A 26,015-nucleotide genomic window follows, 5' to 3' on the forward strand; every position below is an offset into this window, starting at 1 on the left:
GCTGGTCCCTACACCCACACCCTCTGAGTGTGGTGTGAGAGTGACAGGTTTCTGTTAACAGTAGCAGTGATTGTGAGGGTTGCAGGCTCCCGTTAACAGTAAAGGAGATGAACACCTCAACAATGCTCAGATTCCTTTCACAATGGTTAAAAGTATAAACCCAAACAAGTATGCAAATTATTGTAAAGTTACAGCAATTAACCAGGAGAATATTGAGCCCAGCCATGACGCCCGTGGCTGCAAGAGTTGATGTTGATAGACAATGATGATTGATAGTTGATAATTCATTAATACTGAGTCATAGATGGCCAGGAGATGAGTCACACATAAATTAAAAAAATGAGCTCTTTCATAATTAATATAATGAGAGCTGAGCCTATTCCCTAAACACTTTTGTGAGCAAAATCCGTGCAGAGGAAATAATTAAAGGCTTGGGAATCTAAATATTAATTGAAATATAAATTGAGATTATCATAATTTAGTAATTTGATAGAATGGCTGCACGCAAAAGAGTTTTATTGTTGTACTGTGAATAGCTTAATTGTTGAGGAAACTGGAAAAGCAGGATGGACTGAAATATCCTTTTCTACGTTTACTTCAGTGTGTTTGGGATACTAATTTACAGCCAGGCTGTTGTGGCCTGCATCATGCATCTTGATCGTCACTAGACTGAACCCCACACTCCCACAACTGACACATATAAGAACCGTGTAATACTTCAGTATCACACGCTCCAGTAGTGTATAATGAGACATATCTCAGTAAATATGTCTATGTAGATATGTAGATATATAAATAAAGATATATTAAAATCAGAAATAGATCCCATTATTAGAAATCTCACAGAAATCCCATTATCGTGATAGATCAATGAGAAAATCCACGGGTGCCGTGATGAGGGTTCGAATCTATGCGCTGGGGGGTCCCAGATGCACGCTATAGACGACTACACCACGACATAGTCAAAAGAGTCGTAACCTGGGGTACTAGAGCGTGCGCCTGGGAACCACCCTGCGCGTAGGTTCGAACCTATGGCACCTGTGGGTTTTCTCATTGATCTATCACGATAATGGGATTTCTGTGTGTAATATCTTATGTATGTTTATGTTTATTGTTGATTGTTTACTGAATTTCACTTTCTTAATATTTAAATCGTAAGAAAAGTCAATAACTTGATGTATTATAGTTATATATGATACATTATACACTACATAATATTATACATTATTGCAAACAATTTCAGTGATCATTATAATACCGAAGAAAGAAAGATAAAACGTTGCAAGCAATAATTGTTGTATTTATGATGGCATTAATATGTCTGTCCTTAAATTTGAATATCTGCCTGAGGTTGGGAGCCAGACGCTCGGGGCTAGTCGCACGAAACTTTGCATGATGACTGGTGGCTGTATGTACAGTCTTACTGGCAGTCAATGGGGGTTGGACACCCCCCATGGACACCCCCATTCAGATTCAGCTACTCGGAACAAATTCTAAGTAGCACGGGCTATGGTGAGCCCGTTGTGGACTTACCTGGCACAGGAGCGGGGCAAGTAGCACGGGCTATGGTGAGCCCGTAGTGGACTTACCTGACACAGGAGCGGGGCAAGTAGCACGGGCTATGGTGAGCCCGTAGTGGACTTACCTGGCACAGGAGCGGGGCAAGTATCACTGGCTATGGTGAGCCCGTAGTGGACCTACTTGCCCCGCTCCTGTGCCAGGTAAGTCCACTACGGGCTCACCATAGACCGTGCTACTTGCCCCGCTCCTGTGCCAGGTAAGTCCACTACGGGCTCACCATAGACCGTGCTACTTGCCCCGCTCCTGTGCCAGGTAAGTCCACTACGGGCTCACCATAGCCCGTGCTACTTGCCCCGCTCCTGTGCCAGGTAAGTCCACTACGGGATCACCATAGACCGTGCTACTTGGACACCTCGTTCTGAGTAGCTAAATCTGAAACAAGAACAACAATTATCTTCGCTTAGCGAGGCGGCTCATGCTGCAGCTTTGTTTAAGTGAAGTAAAGAAGTAGCATTGCACCCATTACAGCGGCCGCCCTCGTAAACAATGACCCCAATGGTCGTTAATCTGGCGCCCTGGCCCCATAAACACCGGTCAAATGATCGTTTATGAATGAGAAACACCTTACGTATGTCTCACAACTGATTATGTTCGAATTTTTCCTGAGCAGTGTTTCACTCTTTTGCGTGTTCGAATGTGTTCGAACGGCTCGTCTCTAAAGGCTTCACCCACGTACTGTAGATGCAACTATGCTAATTACCAACACAATTAAAAAAAAACTTAACCTAGGTCTAAGTATCAACAAAATTAAGATATGCACTAATACATTAAGATAGTTCATAGATAGTTTATTTGCGACTCACAAATATCCGTTTTCTATGCAACAGCTATAGCTAGGTTAGGTGGGTGGCTTGGGGGTTGGTGTGTTAGGTTAGGACGTCGTATTTTGTACGCTGTGGCACGTCCAGCAGCCTTGACTTTCATCTCTTTGACTCACTGGACAGCAACTCATCCGAGGCCGGGAAGAAATTTGGTGCGGCTTTATTTTCCCGTTGTTATCAGGCCAATTTTCTCTGTATGTCAGAGTGGTGTTGATACATCGCTCTATTACTAACGAAACGATGCAAAAAAACAGGAGAGAAAATTTTGCGTGCATTATGAACAATTTTCTGGTCCGCTTAGTGTAAAACGGACGCTAGAATATTTTTGGACGAGGTAGGTGATGTGGGGGATGATTGTGTGTGTGTGTGTGTGTGTGTGTGTGTGTGTGTGTGTGTGTGTGTGTGTGTGTGTGTGTGTGTGTGTGTGTGTGTGTGGGTGTGTGTGTGGGTGTGTATGTGTGTGTGTGTGTGTGTGTGTGTGTGTGTGTGTGTGTGGGTGTGTGTGTGTGTGTGTGGGTGTGTGTGTGTGGGTGTGTATGTGTGTGTGTGTGTGTGTGTGTGTGTGTGTGTGTGTGTGTGTGTGTGTGTGTGTGGGTGTGTGTGTGTGTGTGTGTGTGTGTGTGTGTGTGTGTGTGTGTGTGTGTGTGTGTGCGTGTGTGTGCGTGCGCGCGGGAGCCGAGCAAGGTTCCAGAAGTCACGCTCCAGCCCCTGTCCTTGGCAGTAATATCTCGCCTCGATATCACTACGGAATCCTACAAAGGCATTAGAAGCAACAGAAATTACATATGTTGCATTAACAAATGTTACAAAGGCATTTGGTCAATGTAAATGGAAACTAAGCGATCACCGTCATTTATTAAGGGAAAATCAGGGATTAACACATCATTTAGGAAGACTGATTAGCACGTTTCTGATTGGAAGATTTCTAGGAATGAATAAAGGAACAAATCGAGCTTCAGAGTGATTGGAGTTCGAACCCCCTCGAGGTAGTGTGCAATTCTTCCCTTTATCACCCGTGTTCCTGTCACTGTGTGTGTGGTGTTATCTTGAAAGAGTAACAAGGTGTTCTCTCTACAGGTTCGGATCCCGCCCCATTCATCCGCAACACGGCCAACGCCCCGCGAGCATTTCGAGAGGGAGAAGACATCTTACTGACGTGTGTGGTTGCTGACCTAGGCAACCACACTGTGTGGTGGAGCAAACACGAGGACGGCAGGAAGACCATCCTCACCGTCGCTGAGCGAAGCATCACCAACGATAACAGAGTGTCTATCCTCCATGACAGAGGTAGGTGTCTGGTGGTGGTGGTGGTGGTGCTGAGTAAGTGGGGTGGTCAGTGGGGGGGCGTGGGGAGTGGGGCGTCAGTAGGGGGGCGTGGGGAGTGGCGCGTCAGTGGGGGGGACGTGGGGAGTGGGGCGTCAGTAGGGCGTCAGTGGGGGGACGTGGGGAGTAGGGCGTCAGTAGGGGGGACCTGGGAAGTAGGGCGTCAGTAGGGGGACGTGGGTGCAGGTGGGACCAATGAATGATTCAGCTGCCATGCTTGTATTTTACACCTTTACCCTCTAAAGCACATGTTCATAGCGAAATCATCTTCTAACATGTGTGTAGAGTGTGAGGCTCAGGTGTTTATCAGTTGTTAACTTTGTCGTTCGAATTCACTGTCAAAACTAGCCATAATTTTTGTGTGGATGGAGGTGGCTTTTAGAACTTATTCCATCAGTGCATTCTAGTTCTTGGCTACTCGTACAGGGCGCTTGTGTTTCTTCACATGTTTTCGACTCATTTCATCTTTCGCTTTTATCATGCTTTCTCTTAATTTAATCTTCCTTGTTCGGGTATACTTCGCCTATTCCCACCGATATTTTATATGTTGCAATCATATCCCCTCTGTTACTTCTCTGATGGTGTCAGCGTTAGTTCCCTTAACCTGTTCTCGTAGCTAAACGCTTCTAGTGCCGGCACTGTTGTTGCAAACCTCTGCACTTGTTTCAGTTTTGTGCTTCTCAGGGTACGGGTTCCAGGTCAGTACTGCATACACCAGTATGGGTCTACTGTGGCATGTGTACAACTGTACACTACCTTGAAAGGGTCCTAATTTAGATTTTAAATGACGTAATGTTTGGTGTTTAGGTGGTTGTGGTGGTAGTGGTTGTTCTGATGGTGGTAGTGGTGATGGTGGTTGTTCTGATGGTGGTAGTGGTGGTGGTGGTTGTTCTGATGGTGGTAGTGGTGGTGGTGGTTGTTCTGATGGTGGTAGTGGTGATGGTGGTTGTTCTGATGGTGGTAGTGGTGATGATTGTTGTAGTGGTGATGGTGATTGTTTTGGTGGTGGTGTTGATGGTGGTGGTGATTGTTCTGATGGTGGTAATGGTGATTGTTGTGTTGGTGGTAGTGGTGATAACGATGAGTAGCCACAGATGAAGAGAGAAAACAACGCCAGGAGGACTCATCAGGCTCACCACAAGCAGTGAAAGCAGACATGATAGCACCATGGCTGCTGAAGGAGCCTGCAGAAGCGCTTGTGCTAACTGCACTGCTAACTCAGTGCTCAAACAAACCACTCCAGAAAACATCTACATCTTCAAGGTCACACACGACAAATAATTCGAACATCAGTAAAGTTAAGAAAACAAAAATAATCTCATTATGTACAATACGGCTGTAAGACATGTCATTAATCAATAGTGTTATGTAGTAATGGTGGTGGCGTTGGAGATGGTGGTGGTGGGGGTGGGGGTGGTGGTGCTGGAGATGGTGGTGGTGGTGGTGGTGGTGCTGGAGATGGTGGTGGTGGTGGTGGTGGTGGTGCTGGAGATGGTGGTGGTGGTGGTGCTGGAGATGGTGGTGGTGGTGGTGGTGGTGGTGGTGCTGGAGATGGTGGTGGTGGTGGTGGTGGTGGTGGTGGTGGTGGTGCTGGAGATGGTGTTGGTGGTGGTGGTGGTTCTGGTGGTTCAGACAAGTAGCGGGTATTGGAAAACTTTTATTTTTTGTTTTCCAGTTATTGAGCTTCTAAGACAAGCCTTTCAAACATGCGGCTGGTTAACTAAGAGCTGGGATATGAGGACGGACTAAGAGCTGGGATATGAGGACGGACTAAGAGCTGGGATATGAGGACGGACTAAGAGCTGGGATATGAGGACGGACTAAGAGCTGGGATATGAGGACGGACTAAGAGCTGGGATATGAGGACGGACTAAGAGCTGGGATATGAGAACAAAGAGAGTGAAAATATCTTGAGTAAGAATTAAGTCAGAGACCTGGAACTGATTTGGTCACAAAGGTGCTTGGGAAAGAATTCTGTGCTCGATTCAGAAAAGGTTTGTTGCGAACTTATTAATGATTTAGCTCTAGTTCACCTGCGTGTTGACAGAGGTCACTAGTACTTCTCATCTGACCAATCAGAGAGAAGGAACCTCTCTTCCCTTGACCAATCACATACGTTTGGCCGTATCCCAGCGATGCATAAGTAGTTCTCTGTAAGCCAGGCACCGGCGCGGCCTAGGTATTCTTCATCTTCATATCTCTTTGCTCCCATTTAAGATATTTGTCTTGAAATATGGTCATAAGGACCTTTATACAACTGTCTTTCTGATGGCACAATAAACCTTAAGTTTTATTAGTGAGTCTCTGTTAATTACACAATCATCAGAGAGAGTGTAGGGTTGGACACGCCAGGAACAGAGACACGGGGGGGGGGGGACATTTAGAAATATACATATGCATTCGCTGAACTTTAGACCTTTCATGATAAGAGTTTATAATTAATTTGTATTTCCGTCTGTCATTAAACAGATAAAACATTAATATTTTTACCGTATTAATGACAAATAACTTCAATTCATTATATTAAAAATCCAATGATTTCGGATAAAGATCATTTTCACGAGATATTTATAACCAGAATTGGCATAAAGTAAATGAGTAATTCAGGCTTCCCAATATTCATAATACTTTCAAGGTATATATATAAGGCCCCTTGTTAACTGCAGGATCTAAGAAGCATTCTCAGTGACTGAAGTCTTAAACAACATATAATTCAAGTATAAGTGTTTTAACATTAATTACTTCCATTTGTTTCCTCATATTAACAAATTCATTATTAATATTAGGTAATATTTCAATTACAACAAAAATAAATAAGGTAGACATTAACGTACCATAAATTATTCAATGTCTTATGCCACTTTAAAATCTGTTCTTTAATAAATTATTAGCTTATGTGAGGTTAGTTAAGGATTTTATCTGTAACATTTAGTGTTGTGTATTTTTATGTATTTTATCTGGGTAAGCGATTTCAAAGTATACACATTATTGTAATGTGGCAAACATACTGAGAGTTAAGATACATTTTTGTCCTAAGGAAAATTCATAAGGTTATTCTTCAATATTTAAATTGCTATGAATCAATCTAATATGTAAGCCTTGAGTTTAATTATTTAAATATTAAACTTTTTGGTAGAACTACATTTAGTAGTAAATAAAAATTTTATGGAAAAAACATATTGGTTACAGAAATTATTGGCTTCTCTTTGTTTAAACGATTTATAGTTAATATTTAATAAATAATTAACTATATAATATCTTGATTTTATATTATTTTTTTTATCTTTCTATAAAATAAATATTAAATAAGAGCTACAGACACACTGAACTTTATTCATTTAACATGACGGATTATCAGTACAGCGCCAGGGTTGTGTTGTTGAGAAAACCTGACTTATAGCCGGTTTATGTAAAGCCAAAAGTGCCCCAGAGATCACTTGGTCTTTCTTCCTAAGAACACCCTCCGGACAAGTGACCTCTGGAGCGCTCTTAGCTTGACGTAAACCTTGCATAAGTCAAGCATTCTCCACTACACAACCTGGAGCTATAGAGATGATGCTTTTGTCGGGTCCCTCGTGTAATCTGTATATGCTCTGTATGTCTGTAACTCGTGTTAAATTTATATTTTATGAAGAGACAAATAATATTATACCAGATTATTATATTCTTAATGGGCAAATATTATCTGCTAATCACTCAAGCTAAGAAAAAAAAACATGATTGTTTTGAATATGTTTTCCATAAGCTTTTTGTTAAGCACTAAATGCAATTAAAACACTTGTTCTCAATTTTTTTAGAAATTATAGGCATATATATTAGATTAATGTTAAAATAAATGTTTGGCGACTTAACTAATGAATTTTAATTGTGACAAAAATCTAGGCTAATCCAGATGAAATGCATAAAAATATAAAATATTAAATAATAAAGACAAAATCCTTTCTTAACCTCATTTAGGCAAATATATATATATATATATATATATATATATATATATATATATATATATATATATATATATATATATATATATATATATATATATATTAATGTGGTAAAATACTTTAAATAAAGTGAATTACTGTCTTATTTGATTTAATAAAAACATTGTACCACTTAACGTCAATTACTGAACTTAAATACAGAATACAATACTGTATTATGAACATGAAGAAATCAATTATGTTAAATACTGATATTTGAAAATGTTAATAACTCCTTCATTTAACAACAATGTGTGATGCTTGACCATATTATTAATAATGGGAAACCTGAAATACTAATTCAACAATGATGATAATTCTGGTAGGTAGGCCTACACTTTCATCGTTAATTTTGTTTTTTTCTATTTCAGTGATTGTAAAGCTTTACTCATAACCATTCAATTGATGATATTTTTAATATAGTTTATGTTCTGTATTGTTAGAGTTTCATGTAGAGAATGATGGTCATATAATTGAAATATTCTTACCTGAATACTGAAGACTATGAGGAGTCATTGGGGGCAGGGGCTAATCACCAACTCCGTTCTCACGAATGTTCCCAACGTCAATAAACTATCGTACTAAAGTGACCTAACTTAACTTACCAAGTGACCCACAAACAGAAAACGGGACGGTGTGTTAATTTCGTATATACGTTATTTCGTATACGGGTAAAGTATACGTCAAAACGCGACGTTCTATTAACACCGGGAGCTAATCCTGGTTAGTGCACCAAGGTCCTGTACAAGAAACAGATTCAAAATAACACCTCGTTTTCTGTTGTCACTCATACGGAGGTTGAGAGTGAGGCTCATTATGGGGTGACTAAAGTAACTCAAAAGTTACTTTTGAAATCATCACTCTTAAGTGTCCCCCTAGGGAACTAGGATCAACAGGCTCCTCGGATGATCCCACCGGCATCACAGTGCTAATTAAGATGAGTTATAGGATGTGTAAGAATACGCGATGAATACCAGTTAATTCATCATTAAAGTACACCTTTCAAACTTTTTTCATGAATATTTTTGCATTTATGTGCTTCATCGAGTGTTGCCTGACCCCCCTGGCATGTCTTGTCTGCTTCTGCTTTAACACGTCACTTTTATGTCTGTGGAGCATGAATAGTAGTCTTACGTGACCCTTTGTAATCACCATATTAACTACCTTAATGTTGTCCTGTAATTATATTCTTCGTTTTCTGTATAATTTGAGTTACGTGTATGTCCATTTGAATGTATTTTTTTTTTATAAAGTAAACGGTCCATTTTTGGGTGTTTGTGTGAGGTATACAATAGTATACTAGTGGTTAGTATGATGTGTATGCTAGAATACCATGGGTTCGTGTGACGCATATACCAGCATACTAATGGGTAGTATGACGTCTCCATCAGTGACGTAGAGGTCAGTATGACGTCTCCACCAGTGACGTAGAGGTCAGTATGACGTCTCCACCAGTGACGTAGAGGTCAGTATGACGTCTCCATCAGTGACGTAGAGGTCAGTATGACATCTCCATCAGTGACGTAGAGGTCAGTATGACGTCTCCATCAGTGAGGTAGTAGTCAGTATGACGTCTCCACCAGTGACGTAGAGGTCAGTATGACGTCTCCACCAGTGACGTAGAGGTCAGTATGACGTCTCCATCAGTGAGGTAGTAGTCAGTATGACGTCTCCACCAGTGACGTAGAGGTCAGTATGACGTCTCCACCAGTGACGTAGAGGTCAGTATGACGTCTCCACCAGTGACGTAGAGGTCAGTATGACGTCTCCATCAGTGACGTAGAGGTCAGTATGACGTCTCCACCAGTGACGTAGAGGTCAGTATGACGTCTCCACCAGTGACGTAGAGGTCAGTATGACGTCTCCATCAGTGACGTAGAGGTCAGTATGACGTTTCCATCAGTGACGTAGAGGTCAGTATGACGTCTCCACCAGTGACGTAGAGGTCAGTATGACGTCTCCACCAGTGACGTAGTACTGTAGTCAGTATGACGTCTCCACCAGTGACGTAGAGGTCAGTATGACGTCTCCATCAGTGACGTAGTACTGTAGTCAGTATGACGTCTCCATCAGTGACGTAGAGGTCAGTATGACGTCTCCATCAGTGACGTAGTAGTCAGTATGACGTCTCCACCAGTGACGTAGTAGTCAGTATGACGTCTCCATCAGTGACGTAGTAGTCAGTATGACGTCTCCACCAGTGACGTAGAGGTCAGTATGACGTCTCCATCAGTGACGTAGAGGTCAGTATGACGTCTCCACCAGTGACGTAGTAGTCAGTATGACGTCTCCATCAGTGACGTAGTAGTCAGTATGACGTCTCCACCAGTGACGTAGTAGTCAGTATGACGTCTCCATCAGTGACGTAGAGGTCAGTATGACGTCTCCACCAGTGACGTAGTAGTCAGTATGACGTCTCCATCAGTGACGTAGTAGTCAGTATGACGTCTCCACCAGTGACGTAGAGGTCAGTATGACGTCTCCATCAGTGACGTAGAGGTCAGTATGACGTCTCCATCAGTGACGTAGAGGTCAGTATGACGTCTCCACCAGTGACGTAGAGGTCAGTATGACGTCTCCACCAGTGACGTAGAGGTCAGTATGACGTCTCCATCAGTGACGTAGAGGTCAGTATGACGTCTCCATCAGTGACGTAGAGGTCAGTATGACGTCTCCATCAGTGACGTAGAGGTTAGTATGACGTCTCCACCAGTGACGTAGAGGTCAGTATGACGTCTCCATCAGTGACGTAGAGGTCAGTATGACGTCTCCATCAGTGACGTAGAGGTTAGTATGACGTCTCCACCAGTGACGTAGAGGTCAGTATGACGTCTCCATCAGTGATGTAGAGGTCAGTATGACGTCTTCAGGGAAAAAGTTATCACAGCACGTTATCTTCCCTTGCTAACACTTCATTATATACTTATCATACTATGACCTAAACTGCTATGTATGTGTATATGTGTATGCATACAAGTGTATGGATTGAACAAGAATGATATTTTGTGTACATGGCTGAAGTAGTGTGTATGTTTAGATTACACTTTTATGGACCAGGTTCGAATCCTTACCGGTGAGGGGGAAGAGTGGGGGGGGGGGGGGTATAGTGAATACCGTCATGTACTCACCTAGTTGTACTTGCAGGGTTTGAGCTTTAGCTCTTTGGCCCAGCCTCTCAACTCATGTATGACTGTAAGTGTGCATGTATACATGTAATATATTTATGTATACATGTCTGTATGTCTCCAGTGTGACCATTGACACCCACAAGACTGGCGTGGAGATGACAGGTGACTGGATACACACTGATTTATGACTTGAGACAAAACAAGACCCGAACTGTTTGAAATTAAATATGATTTTCCTAGTGTGTGTGTATGTGTGTGTGTGTGTGTGTGTGTGTGTGTGTGTGTGTGTATGTGTGTGTGTGTGTGTGTGTGTGTGTGTGTGTGTGTGTGTGTGTGTGTGTGTGTGTGTGTGTGTGTGTGTGTGTGTGTACAGGTTTAATGTTTAATATATCTTTTTTTACCTTTTTCAAATTTATATTTTTTCCCCCCACTCATTGTTTAACTCTTCTGTTATGTGTTAAGTTCAAAGTTGCTTCTGTAATTCTGTTTAAATTCTCTTGACAATTTCTTGCATGAGTATATATGAAAAATTGCACGTAGGCTACTTTGTCCGTAGTCTACCCTGCTTGATCCCCTATTCCGTTTTCTTTCAGCTCCCTCTTACAACACCAGCATCATCAGATCAGGCAAGTCTCCCCTTCTATATTCTTGGACAATGTTTTCTTCTTTACGACCTTAAAGTCTATTTTTTGTTCTTCAGCGTCAGAACCTGTTAGGCTCAGAACGTATTCATGACGTCATTTTATTCTTGTTACTTTGATAAAACGTTTTAAGGATGTAATAACGTTTAAAAAACGTTTCGGGGACTTTATGTGATGGGAATGTTGAGGTTGTGTTTAAAGTTGGCTTTACGCGTAAAGTCTTGTACTTTATATATGGTAGGTATTCATGGGTACACTAATGGTTTACTATGTCTACAGTATACTTGCTGGTTGGTCAGTAAACTGTTGTGGTGGCCTTAATGTCCCTGTAGAGGTTGATATAGGCCTTAAGTCCGACACCAAACCAACGTTAAACAAGGAAATACTATTGTTATATTAATGGTGAGATGTTGTTGTGTTAGCAAATGTTATTAACTTTTGGTTTTCCTTTGAATGGGGCAGCAAGGTAGTTAGGGTAATTAAGGTCAAGGTCAACCACTGACCTTCCCCCATGCAGCCTGCACCAGTTGACTAACTGCTGGCTTCCAGTAGTGAATGGAGACTGCCAAAAAGGTCTCCATTCACTCTCCTGCTGTAGGAATCGAACCCGGGATCTTTTGGCTGTGAACAGACAGTCCGGCTCATGTGCAAAAGGAGAATTTTATCCGTACTAATAACGTGTTATTTTATTTTTTTTCAACATAGAACAAATGTGGAGATCTATGGAATGGAAAACAAATAACATTTGATGTTAAAATAAAAAGTAAAAAAATGTCTCATTATGGACAATGGATTTTGTAGGTAAAATAAGATTATTTAGATCATAAAGATGACATTGAGATTTACAATGAACTAATACATATTTTATAAATTCGATGAAAGCAAAAATTTTTTCCACATATATATTATTTAAATAAATGATTTAGCGAAATCAAAGTAGAAATTACGAGTAAAGACGAATTTATTTCCTTTATAATGAGGTAAAAACTGTTTACCGGACTGCTGGGTAACTGGGTAAATATTTTGACAGTTAATGTATAGGTCATTATTGCCTGTGAAGACGACTCGTCAGACTAATCACTTGACACAGGATGAGTAATGATTGACGTGAGTGACGTGAGTAAATGAATGAAAAGGTTAAAGAAAAATGAATGTGTTATTATATCTATTTACTAAAAATAAAGCACAAAGCAATGGATGTAAATACCATATGTTGAGTTTGGGGTGGATATAAATAGGAGCTGCCTCGTATGGACCAATAGCAGCTGCCTCGTATGGACCAATAGCAGCTGCCTCGTATGGACCAATAGGAGCTGCCTCGTATGGACCAATAGGAGCTGCCTCGTATGGTCCAATAGGAGCTGCCTCGTATGGACCAATAGGAGCTGCCTCGTATGGTCCAATAGGAGGTGCCTCGTATGGACCAATAGGAGCTGCCTTGTATGGACCAATAGGAGCTGCCTCGTATGGACCAATAGGAGCTGCCTCGTATGGACCAATAGGAGCTGCCTCGTATGGTCCAATAGGAGGTGCCTCGTATAGGCCAATAGGAGCTGCCTCGTATGGACCAATAGGAGCTGCCTCGTATGGACCAATAGGAGCTGCCTCGTATGGGCCAATAGGAGCTGCCTCGTATGGACCAATAGGAGCTGCCTCGTATGGACCAATAGCAGCTGCCTCGTATGGACCAATAGGAGCTGCCTCGTATGGACCAGTAGGAGCTGCATTTCCTTTATTATCATATTCTCAGGTGACTATAACACCTGACCTTCAACACCTGTTGACCTTCAACACCTGCTAAACACCTGCCACACGAGTAACCTTCAAGAAGTGTATTAACCTTGCTGGCTCCGGACGCAAGTTTTTGTTCCCAAGCGACCTGTTTAATGCCCTCTACCCGCTCCTGTACACCGTACCCCTGGTGTACACAGTACCCCTGGTGTACACCGTAGCCCTGGTGTACACCGTAGCCCTTGTGTACACAGTACCCCTGGTGTACACCGTACCCCTGATGTACACAGTACCCCTGGTGTACACCGTACCCCTGGTGTAAACAGTACCCCTGGTGTAAACAGTACCCCTAGTGTACACCGTACCCCTGGTGTACACCGTACCCCAGGTGTACACAGTACCCCTGGTGTACATAGTACCCCTGGTGTACATAGTACTCCTGGTGTACGGTGGTGTACATTTTCGTACACCACAAATGTACACCCCAGCTGTACATTTTCGTTTATATGAAAGAAAATGCAGAATAGAACCAGTGAAGAGCAGAGGTGCCATAGGCACAATCAGAGAACACTGTATAAACATCAGAGGTCCGCGGTTGTTCAACGTCCTACCAGCGACTATAAGAAATATTGCCGGAACAACCGTGGTGGACATCTTCAAGAGAAAACTAGACTGTTTTCCTAAAAAAAAGTGCCGGACCAACCGGGCTGTGGTGGGTATGTGGGCCTGCGGGCCGCTCCAAGCAACAGCCTGGTGGACCAAACTCTCACAAGTCAAGCCTGGCCTCGGGCCGGGCTTGGGGAGTAGAAGAACTCCCAGAACCCCATCAACCAGGTATATGTGGGCCTGCGGGCCGCTCCAAGCAACAGCCTGGTGGACCAAACTCTCACAAGTCAAGCCTGGCCTCGGGCCGGGCTTGGGCAGTAGAAGAACTCCCAGAACCCCATCAACCAGGTATATGTGGGCCTGCGGGCCGCTCCAAGCAACAGCCTGGTGGACCAAACTCCCAGAACCCCATCAACCAGGTATGTACACCCTATTCATCGTGTACACTGATGAAACATTCAAATCTTTCAATAGGAACATCAGCGGAATTAATAATAAAATTCAGACTTAAAGTTACACAAAAAAATCTTTTTTTAGTTACAAATAAAAATCGAACGAATATAAAATCCCCGGAGATTCATATAGATCTTCCGCGTATATAATATAACGAACAAAAATGGGGACCAATTTTTTGTTCTGTTTGGCACAAAGACAAAAGATAGTCACTGAGCGCACTTTTATGTTGACTTTTCTGAAGGGGGCGTGTTATTGAGCACCTGTTGGACGGTGTTTCTGAGTTACAGGAGCCAGCGATGCCTTTAAGTATACACAGGGGTACTGTGTACACCAGGGGTACGGTGTACACCAGGGGTACGGTGTACACCAGGGGTACTGTGTACACCAGGGGTACGGTGTACACCAGGGGTACTATGTACACCAGGGGTACGGTGTACACCAGGGGTACTGTGTACACCAGGGGTACTGTGTACACCAGGGGTACGGTGTACACCAGGGGTACGGTGTACACCAGGGGTACTGTGTACACCAGGGGTACTGTGTACACCAGGGGTACTATGTACACCAGGGGTACTATGTACACCAGGGGTACTGTGTACACCAGAGGTACTGTGTACACCAGGGGTACTGTGTACACCAGGGGTACTGTGTACACCAGGGGTGCTGTGTACACCAGGGGTACTGTGTACACCAGGGGTACTGTGTACACCAGGGGTACTGTGTACACCAGGGGTACTGTGTACACCAGGGGTACTGTGTACACCAGGGGTACTGTGTACACCAGGGGTACTGTGTACACCAGGGGTACTGTGTACACCAGGGGTACTGTGTACACCAGGGGTACTGTGTACACCAGGGGTACGGTGTACACCAGGGGTACTGTGTACACCAGGGGTACTATGTACACCAGGGGTACTGTGTACACCAGGGGTACTGTGTACACCAGGGGTACTGTGTACACCAGGGGTACTGTGTACACCAGGGGTACTGTGTACACCAGGGGTACTGTGTACACCAGGGGTACTGTGTACACCAGGGGTACTGTGTACACCAGGGGTACTGTGTACACCAGGGGTACTGTGTACACCAGGGGTACTGTGTACACCAGGGGTACTGTTTACACCAGGGGTACTGTGTACACCAGGGGTACTGTGTACACCAGGGGTACTGTGTACACCAGGGGTACTGTGTACACCAGGGGTACTGTGTACACCAGGGGTACTGTGTACACCAGGGGTACTGTGTACACCAGGGGTACTGTGTACACCAGGGGTACTGTGTACACCAGGGCTACTATGTACACCAGGGGTACTGTGTACACCAGGGCTACTATGTACACCAGGGCTACTATGTACACCAGGGGTACTGTGTACACCAGGGGTACTGTGTACACCAGGGGTACTGTGTACACCAGGGCTACTATGTACACCAGGGCTACTATGTACACCAGGGCTACTGTGTACACCAGGGGTACTGTGTACACCAGGGGTACTGTGTACACCAGGGGTACTGTGTACACCAGGGGTACTGTGTACACCAGGGCTACTATGTACACCAGGGGTACTGTGTACACCAGGGGTACTGTGTACACCAGGGGTACTGTGTACACCAGGGGTACTGTGTACACCAGGGCTACTATGTACACCAGGGGTACTGTGTACACCAGGGCTACTATGTACACCAGGGCTACTATGTACACCAGGGGTACTGTGTACACCAGGGGTACTGTGTACACCAGGGGTACTGTGTACACCAGGGCTACTATGTACACCAGGGCTACTATGTACACCAGGGCTACTGTGTACACCAGGGGTACTGTGTACACCAGGGCTACTATGTACACCAGGGCTACTATGTACACCAGGGCTACTGTGTACACCAGGGGTACTGTGTACACCAGGGCTACTATGTACACCAGGGCTACTGTGTACACCAGGGGTACTGTGTACACCAGGGCTACTGTGTACACCAGGGGTACTGTGTACACCAGGGCTACTATGTACACCAGGGCTACTGTGTACACCAGGGGTACTGTGTACACCAGGGCTACTGTGTACACCAGGGGTACTGTGTACACCAGGGCTACTATGTACACCAGGGCTACTGTGTACACCAGGGGTACTGTGTACACCAGGGCTACTGTGTACACCAGGGGTACTGTGTACACCAGGGCTACTGTGTACACCAGGGGTACTGTGTACACCAGGGCTACTATGTACACCAGGGCTACTGTGTACACCAGGGGTACTGTGTACACCAGGGGTACTGTGTACACCAGGGGTACTGTGTACACCAGGGGTACTGTGTACACCAGGGGTACTGTGTACACCAGGGGTACTGTGTACACCAGGGGTACTGTGTACACCAGGGCTACTATGTACACCAGGGGTACTGTGTACACCAGGGGTACTGTGTACACCAGGGGTACTGTGTACACCAGGGGTACTGTGTACACCAGGGGTACTGTGTACACCAGGGGTACTATGTACACCAGGGGTACTGTGTACACCAGGGCTACTGTGTACACCAGGGGTACTGTGTACACCAGGGCTACTATGTACACCAGGGGTACTGTGTACACCAGGGGTACTGTGTACACCAGGGGTACTGTGTACACCAGGGCTACTATGTACACCAGGGGTACTGTGTACACCAGGGCTACTATGTACACCAGGGGTAATACTATGTTAATGCCGTATGCCAACAATAATAACAGACTATATCCTGCTAAGGAATCAGCCCAGCGAATAACTTTAACGATCAAGTATAAGTTCACATATTAAAATTAAATCATCTATTTTTTTTCGTTTGCAAACTCTATGGACTTTTACTCTCACATTTCACTAATTAGTTCAAACATTATATATAGATAATAAATAATGAGACTAGCTAATCAGAGCTAAATTTGCAATAATAATTGGTCACAAGAACTTTTATAAAGTTGTATTTCTGCTTAATATTTTATAACAAGAATACAACACTATATTTATACAAGATCAAATAAATCTTATTTCTGATATCTGATATCTTAAGCAGGCGATGAGTCACAATAACGGGGCTGAAGAATGTTGACCAGACCACACACTAGAAAGTGAAGGGACGACGACGTTTCGGTCCGTCCTGGACCATTCTCAAGTCGATTGTGAATGGTCCAGGACGGACCGAAACGTCGTCGTCCCCTCACCTTCAAGTGTGTGGTCTGGTCAACATTCTGATATCTTAATGTTATCTTTCGTAAGAGTATGAACATTATGGTGATGGTGATATAAACTAAACCACGTGTCAATAGCCAATTAGCACCACATTACAGTCTGCCAACTATCACAACATAACGGAACATACAACATACTTAACCAGCCATCAAGAGAGTGATGAGATACCATTATGGACCAATAAGTGAGGCGCTTCTTCATCACATTCCGTCCCTCCTCATCACCTTCACCTCATCCTCGAGTACTTATCATGCAGCAAAACACTTTTTGTAATCATGCCTACACTGCCTCTGAGAATGTTAACAAGAGTTAACGAAATGCAGATCTTAGCGCCGCGCACAAATAAAACTGCAGAAGTGAACTTTGGAGAGTTAATTTTTCAACTTCCTTCTCAAGTGAAGGTTGCCGAAGCTGCGATATCATGCCAGCACTAAGGGAGAGTGGCAAGCATGGTCAGTGGTGCCAGCATTCTCTCTCTCACAGTTAGATTTTTCCAATATTTTCTCTGGAGATGGAATGGTTCCACCCGTCGATGCCTGTAAGACTGAAAGCACTTCACGGACTCTATTGGCACCTCGGCTTTCAAAAGCCCTCAAACAAGGCTGCTCTGTGAATGCTATTTGAAGATATCGCGAAAGAATCGTTCGCGTAAAGGCTTTAGACAACCAAAGAGGTGAAGAGTCAGCTGGCGTAGCGACGTATAAGACTGTGTGGGAGATGGCGCCCGGGACAGATCTCATCTCTGACACGGATGTGCAGCATCCCGGGCTTTTGTTGGCGTCTTCCAATCGTGGGACGTAAACTTTTGATGCGGCTTACAGGCGCCCCAGCGAGGCTTGATGCGGCTTACAGGCGCCCCAGCGAGGCTTGATGCGGCTTACAGGCGCCCCAGCGAGGCTTTTATTGTGGGGTCATCACATCTTGGAAGGAGGGCGGGGAGGGAGGTTATACTCTTCATTCCCCTCATATGCACGCACGTGAGCATACACACACACACACACGACATGATCACCACATACAAGATTCTCAGAGGAATTGATAGGGTAGATAAAGACAGGCTATTTACCACAAAGGGCACACGCACTAGGGGACACAGGTGGAAATTGAGTGCCCAAATGAGCCACAGAGATATTAGAAAGAACTTTTTCAGTGTCAGAGTAGTAGACAGGTTGAATGCATTAGGAAGTGATGTGGTGGAGGCTGACTCCATACACAGCTTCAAGTGTAGATATGATAGAGCCCAGTAGGCTCAGAAACCTGTACACCTGTTGATTGACAGTTGAGAGGCGGGACCAAAGAGCCAGAGCTCAACCCCCGCAAGCACAACACAGGCTGGTCACGCCTCAGGAAGGGACATGACCCGGGGCACCAGTTGACATGTCGCTGTATTAATCTGACATGAAAGTTACAAACAAATAATGTTGAATATTTACATATTTATTCCAAATTCTGAAATAAATTTAATGGACAAAACTGATTGGTTTTAAATTACATCATTTATATGGTAATGATTTTAAGTTTTATACTTATTAATTAACTTCCACATGTCCTTCATTGACGGATATAAATTTAATTCAAGGTTAGAATTGTGAAAAAACCTGTTTTAACTCAGCTGAAAAATTGGATTATACTAAGTATAATCCTTTAATCCTATATAAAAGTATATAGTGGATTATTATATGCCAGGAGGGATTATACACCATTTATGACCCTCAAGGTTAGGTTAGGGTAGGTTGGGTTAGGCTAGGTTAGCTTAGGTTTAGTTAGGATAAGTTTAGCTACGTTAGGTTAGAAATGGCTGATATTTTAAAAAGCAATGTTACCTAAATATTTACTAGAGATGAACCTTCAGAGGAAGTAAAACAACTTAATCACTACTAGGAAAAGTAATCAAGAAGATTAACCTAAGTTAAACAAGTCCCCAGGTACCAACGGGATATTTTCCACGGCGTTACAAGAATGTACTCTATCCCTGGTCAACATCCCGCAGCCGGTGGCTGAGCGGACAGAACACTGGACGCGTGATCCTGTGGTCCCGGGTTCGATCCCAGGCGCCGGCGAGAAACGATGGGCAGAGTTTCTTTCACCCTATGCCCCTGTTACCTAGCAGTAAAATAGGTACCTGGGAGTTAGTCAGCTGTCATGGGCTGCTTCCTGGGGGTGGACCGGTCGAGGACCGGGCCGCGGGGACACTAAAGCCCCGAAATCATCTCAAGATAACTTGTGACCCATCGTTTGTGGAACGGAAAATTGCTTTGAGCCAATTACATGATCAAATGAAATTTAATCATGTTTGACAATTTTTCTCTAATTCTTTTCAAATATATTTGCAGCAGAAGACAGTCGTGAGCACGCGACGATATCACCATAACTTGATGTATCCACGAGACAATATTGCGGGATCGAACCTGCAGCCTTTTGGAGCAGTTTGATGGGATCGAACCTGCATAATAAAGATAAATTAAGGAAACAATTGACTTGTCTTAGAAAGGCAGGAAGTAAGAGGGGTATGTGACTGACATGTAAACACAACAGAATGGAAAGAAGAACAGGGAATGTAGTTAGTCTTCCAGAAACACTAAATGAAAGCCGGGGAAAGTTGGGGGTGTTTGAGGCACTCCGGAACCCTTACCAAGTCTTAACTGAAGGAGGGAAGGAAGCCATTATATGCAAGGAGGGAGATGAGGGTGAAGTGATGTGTGGTGAGGCGTGAGGTGGTGTGAGGGGGGTGGGGTGAGGGGGGTGGGGTGAAGTGATGTGTGGTGAGGCGTGAGGTGGTGTGAGGGGGGTGGGGTGAGGGGGGTGGGGTGAAGTGATGTGTGGTGAGGCGTGAGGTGGTGTGAGGGGGGTGGGGTGAGGGGGGTGGGGTGAAGTGATGTGTTGTGAGGCGTGAGGTGGTGTGAGGGGGGGTGGGGTGAGGGGGGTGGGGTGAGGGGGTGGGGTGAGGGGTTGGAGATAAGGGGGCGGGAGTATGAGGACGAAGGATTCCGGGCTCGCCATAGACCGTGCTACATGGACACTTCGTTCTCAGTAGCTAAATCTGAAACAACAACAACAATAATGAGAATGAAATGAAACTAAGTTAGCAGCAAATACGCCCACACCTGAACGTCCACACCTGAACGTCCACACCTGAACGTCCACACCTGAACGTCCACACCTGAACGTCCACACCTGAACGTCCACACCTGAACGTCCACACCTGAACGTCCACACCTGAACGTCCACACCTGAACGTCCACACCTGAACGTCCACACCTGAACGTCCACACCTGAACGTCCACACCTGAACGTCCACACCTGAACGTCCACACCTGAACGTCCACACCTGAACGCCCACACCTGAACGTCCACACCTGAACGTCCACACCTGAACGTCCACACCTGAACGTCCACACCCGAACGCCCACACCTGAACGTCCACACCTGAACGTCCACACCTGAACGTCCACACCTGAACGTCCACACCTGAACGTCCACACCTGAACGCCCACACCTGAACGCCCACACCTGAACGCCCATACCTGAACGCCCACACCCGAACGCCCATACCTGAACGCCCACACCTGAACGCCCATACCTGAACGCCCACACCTGAACGCCCATACCTGAACGCCCACACCTGAACGCCCATACCTGAACGCCCACACCTGAACGCCCACACCCGAACGCCCACACCTGAACGCCCATACCTGAACGTCCACACCTGAACGCCCACACCTGAACGCCCACACCTGAACGCCCACACCTGAACGCCCACACCTGAACGTCCACACCTGAACGCCCACACCTGAACGTCCATACCTGAACGTCCACACCTGAACGTCCACACGTGAACGCCCACACCTGAACGTCCATACCTGAACGTCCACACCTGAACGTCCACACGTGAACGCCCATACATGAACGTCCATACCTGAACGTCCACACCTGAACGTCCACACGTGAACGCCCACACCTGAACGCCTACACCCGAACGCCCACACCTGAACGTCCATACCTGAACGTCCACACCTGAACGTCCACACGTGAACGCCCACACCTGAACGTCCATACCTGAACGTCCACACCTGAACGTCCACACCTGAACGCCCATACATGAACGTCCATACCTGAACGTCCACACCTGAACGTCCACACCTGAACGTCCACACCTGAACGCCCATACATGAACGCCCACACCTGAACATCCATACCTGAACGTCCACACGTGAACGCCCACACCTGTAAGCCTCACGCATACAGACACATCTGAACATACACCCACACCCGAAGGTTCTCACACATCCACTTTATAACACGTAATCCTCACGTGACAAGAAATCCTTGAACAAATCTGGGATTAAGCTTACTTAGGCCCGGAACAGGTTGGGCTATGTGCACTGCTAGTCTCGGTGTTGTATACCTTTCACCACTTACATAAACCTTTCATCATACGTCTATTAAAAGTGGTGTGCAGGTAGTCTTGCCAGGGGGAGGGGGGATAATTTAGGATGTTGTGCACGTTAATACAATATTTTCACGCTTGCTGGTGGTGGAAATATGGGTTCTACATGCGGGCATAAGACCAGGAAGGGTTCGAACCCCGGTGATGCTGTTTGGGTTTCAGGGTAAGTTAGGTTAGATAAAGTTAGGTTTGGGACACGTCTCTACATACAGGTTTGAACAATAAGATAATTAATGAGGCAATTTTACCCTAAACCCAAATGCCAAGATCTGAAAATAAAGTTGACATTACTTGTAATATTCTTAGGAATAACGGAGCTAATTTATTCTCACTACTTACTATTAATCAACAAGATTTTCCACCAATATTTATCACATATATATTATTAATTTTATCTGTAATATTAATTTCTAATATGAAGATTATTTATCATTTATCATTATATAAAGCCTAACTTTATTATCCTTAAAGCCACTTTTCAGTTACCTTACGATGGTTCCGAGGATCAACGTGCCCACGGCCCGGTTTCTGACCAGGCCTCCTGGTTGATGGTGTGATCAACCAGGCTGTTGTACGTGGTTGCTCGCAGCTTGACGTGTAAATCACAGCCAGGGGCCAGATTCAGGAAGCAGTTAAGCAAGCACTTACGAACCTGTACATCTTTTCTCAATCTTTGGCGGCTTTGTTTACAATTATTAAACAGTTAATGAGCTCCGAAGCATCAGGAGGCTGTTTATAACAATAACTACAGTTGATTGGCAAGTTTTCATGCTTGTAAACTGTTTAATAAATGTAACCAAAGCCGTCAAAGATTGAGGAAAGATGGACACGTTCGTAAGTGCTTGCGTAACTGCTTCGTGAATCTGGCCCCTGGTTGATTAGGTATTCTTTGATGGTGTTTATCAAGTTCTCTCTCTGTTGAACACTGAGAGTTCGGCCAGTTATGTCCCTTATGTGTAGTGGAAGCGTGTTGAACAGTCTCGGGCCTCTGATGTTGATAGTTCTCTCTTGAACACTGTGAGGGATCGGCCAGTTATGTCCCTTATGTGTAGTGGAAGCGTGTTGAACAGTCTCGGGCCTCTGATGTTGATAGTTCTCTCTTGAACACTGTGAGGGGTCGGCCAGTTATGTCCCTTATGTGTAGTGGAAGCGTGTTGAACAGTCTCGGGCCTCTGATGTTGATAGTTCTCTCTTGAACACTGTGAGGGGTCGGCCAGTTATGTCCCTTATGTGTAGTGGAAGCGTGTTGAACAGTCTCGGGCCTCTGATGTTGATAGTTCTCTCTTGAACACTGTGAGGGGTCGGCCAGTTATGTCCCTTATGTGTAGTGGAAGCGTGTTGAACAGTCTCGGGCCTCTGATGTTGATAATTCTCTCTTGAACACTGTGAGGGGTCGGCCAGTTATGTCTCTTATGTATAGTGGAAGCGTGTTGAACAGTCTCGGGCCTCTGATGTTGATAGTTCTCTCTTGAACACTGTGAGGGGTCGGCCAGTTATGTCGCTTATGTGTAGTGGAAGCGTGTTGAACAGTCTCGGGCCTCTGATGTTGATAGTTCTCTCTTGAACACTGTGAGGGGTCGGCCAGTTATGTCCCTTATGTGTAGTGGAAGCGTGTTGAACAGTCTCGGGCCTCTGATGTTGATAGTTCTCTCTTGAACACTGTGAGGGGTCGGCCAGTTATGTCCCTTATGTGTAGTGGAAGCGTGTTGAACAGTCTCGGGCCTCTGATGTTGATAGTTCTCTCTTGAACACTGTGAGGGGTCGGCCAGTTATGTCTCTTATGTATAGTGGAAGCGTGTTGAACAGTCTCGGGCCTCTGATGTTGATAGTTCTCTCTTGAACACTGTGAGGGGTCGGCCAGTTATGTCCCTTATGTGTAGTGGAAGCGTGTTGAACAGTCTCGGGCCTCTGATGTTGAAAGTTCTCTCTTGAACACTGTGAGGGGTCGGCCAGTTATGTCCCTTATGTGTAGTGGAAGCGTGTTGAACAGTCTCGGGCCTCTGATGTTGATAGTTCTCTCTTGAACACTGTGAGGGGTCGGCCAGTTATGTCCCTTATGTGTAGTGGAAGCGTGTTGAACAGTCTCGGGCCTCTGATGTTGATAATTCTCTCTTGAACACTGTGAGGGGTCGGCCAGTTATGTCCCTTATGTGTAGTGGAAGCGTGTTGAACAGTCTCGGGCCTCTGATGTTGATAGTTCTCTCTTGAACACTGTGAGGGGTCGGCCAGTTATGTCTCTTATGTATAGTGGAAGCGTGTTGAACAGTCTCGGGCCTCTGATGTTGATAGTTCTCTCTCAGAGTACCTATTGCACCTCTGTTTTTCAATGGGTCTATTATGCACACGCTACACCAGTTAAATTCTCCTTACTCGTCATTGTAAAATTTATTTTGAAATTTGCAATTTAAAACTTAACATTTCAATCCTTTATTGTTGACTATGTTGATCAATCGTTGGAGGAGTTAGAAGCCAGTATAGCTAACTGTCTCATAGGCTGATTATCTATATGGCTGTGGACAAAAAAGAATAAAAACACGTTTAAATAGAAATGTGGAAGATATAATGCTGAACAGAACCTCACGTTGAAGATTGCTAGCATGCACTTCAGTGGCTTTCAAGTAACTGGACTAGTTGTACCTTAATATTTTATCCAAACTTTGCTTTCTTGGTAGAGAAGTTCCAGTAAAGTATTCTGAAAAGCATCTGGGCTATATTGTATCCTCAAAGGCCCATTGTAATGGGTTCTGGTGCTGTCAGAGTCCTGTAAGCCTGAACAAGTGTCAATATGAGTCCATTTGGTCATCTTGAAATCTGGTCGAAAGTAGAATGCAGGCGAGGAGTCCCAATAACGTGGCTGAAATATGTTGATCAGACCACACACTATAAAGTGAAGGGACGACGACGTATCGGTCCGTCCTGGACCATTCTCAAGTCGGTTGTCGACTTGAAAGTAGAGTTATTTAGTTGAAGGTAGAGTTATTTAAGCGTAATGTCTAAGCTTGGATGGATGTGAACTATGGGACCTACCTAACGATGACCTTGGTAAGGCTAATTGTAAGTGGAGGTAATGTTCAAGACGTATCTTGGGTGTCTTGTCCTCACAGTCACTGTGTCCTCCTCACTGGCCTCATGTCCTCATCCACACTTGAAGACATAATTAAACAACGAATGATATCATTTTCCCAGCACAGAATCATCCACCCAGCACAGAATCATCCACCCAGCACAGAATCATCCACCCAGCACAGAATCATCCACCCAGCACAGAATCATCCACCCAGCACAGAATCATCCACCCAGCACAGAATCATCCACCCAGCACAGAATCATCCACCCAGCACAGAATCATCCACCCAGCACAGAATCATCCACCCAGCACAGAATCATCCACCCAGCACAGAATCATCCACCCAGCACAGAATCATCCACCCAGCAAACTAAATCAGTTTTTTTTTCACATATTCTCTTATCACTGACCACTTCAGCTTTGCCAGAAATATTGTCAGGAAATACAACATACGAATGACTGATGTATATAATGTTGTAGCAGGTATACACAATAATACAACTAATCATACAGGGAACCCACAGCTGGGTATGTGTAATTATTAAGGATTTACTTCTACAAACAGTTGTCTTAATAATAAGCATATTAAAATTCCTTCAAAATTCGGATCTGTGTTGCATGATCGATGAGTTCAAAGTAACTTTGACTGAGGCTAGCAGATTATTCTGTGAATAATAATAATAAAAATAATTCGCTTTATCGAGATCCCTGGCACCTAATGACTGTTAGGTGAAAAGGTGCATTTGGGGGAAAGAAATTGGACCCAACTGCTTCTGTCCTGGCCGGTAATCGAACCCCGGGATTCTGCATAGTGAGTCAAGAATGTAGCCAACTCCACTACTAAACCCTTCATGCAGAAGCTGCATATTTATATCATATCAAAGTCCTCGTCGCATATATTTGCAACATGTCAAATTTTGTGCATTTTATTGATGTTCTGTTATAAATGTCAATTATTTATTAATATTAAATATTGTATCACTTAAATTCGAAAAAAAACAATCAATACATTTCACCTA

The 26,015-nt window shown here is 44.5% G+C and overlaps 1 protein-coding gene across 3 annotated transcripts in view; it reads left to right on the forward strand.

The window, feature by feature from the left end:
• LOC123766927 (Ig-like and fibronectin type-III domain-containing protein 1) overlaps window positions 1-26,015 on the forward strand; it is a 155,681-nt gene that overhangs the window by 71,100 nt on the left and 58,566 nt on the right. For 2 of the 3 annotated variants that reach the window (XM_069307414.1, XM_069307415.1), the window contains exon 3: window positions 3,480-3,689. In XM_069307414.1, coding sequence (XP_069163515.1) covers window positions 3,480-3,689 — 210 coding nt within the window. Of the gene's footprint in view, window positions 1-3,479; window positions 3,690-11,429; window positions 11,463-26,015 lie in introns of all 3 variants that reach the window. The other variant, XM_069307413.1, reaches the window with a different exon arrangement.

This window comes from Procambarus clarkii, chromosome 60 (genome assembly GCF_040958095.1).
Source record: "Procambarus clarkii isolate CNS0578487 chromosome 60, FALCON_Pclarkii_2.0, whole genome shotgun sequence".
Taxonomy (NCBI): Eukaryota; Metazoa; Arthropoda; class Malacostraca; order Decapoda; family Cambaridae; genus Procambarus; species Procambarus clarkii.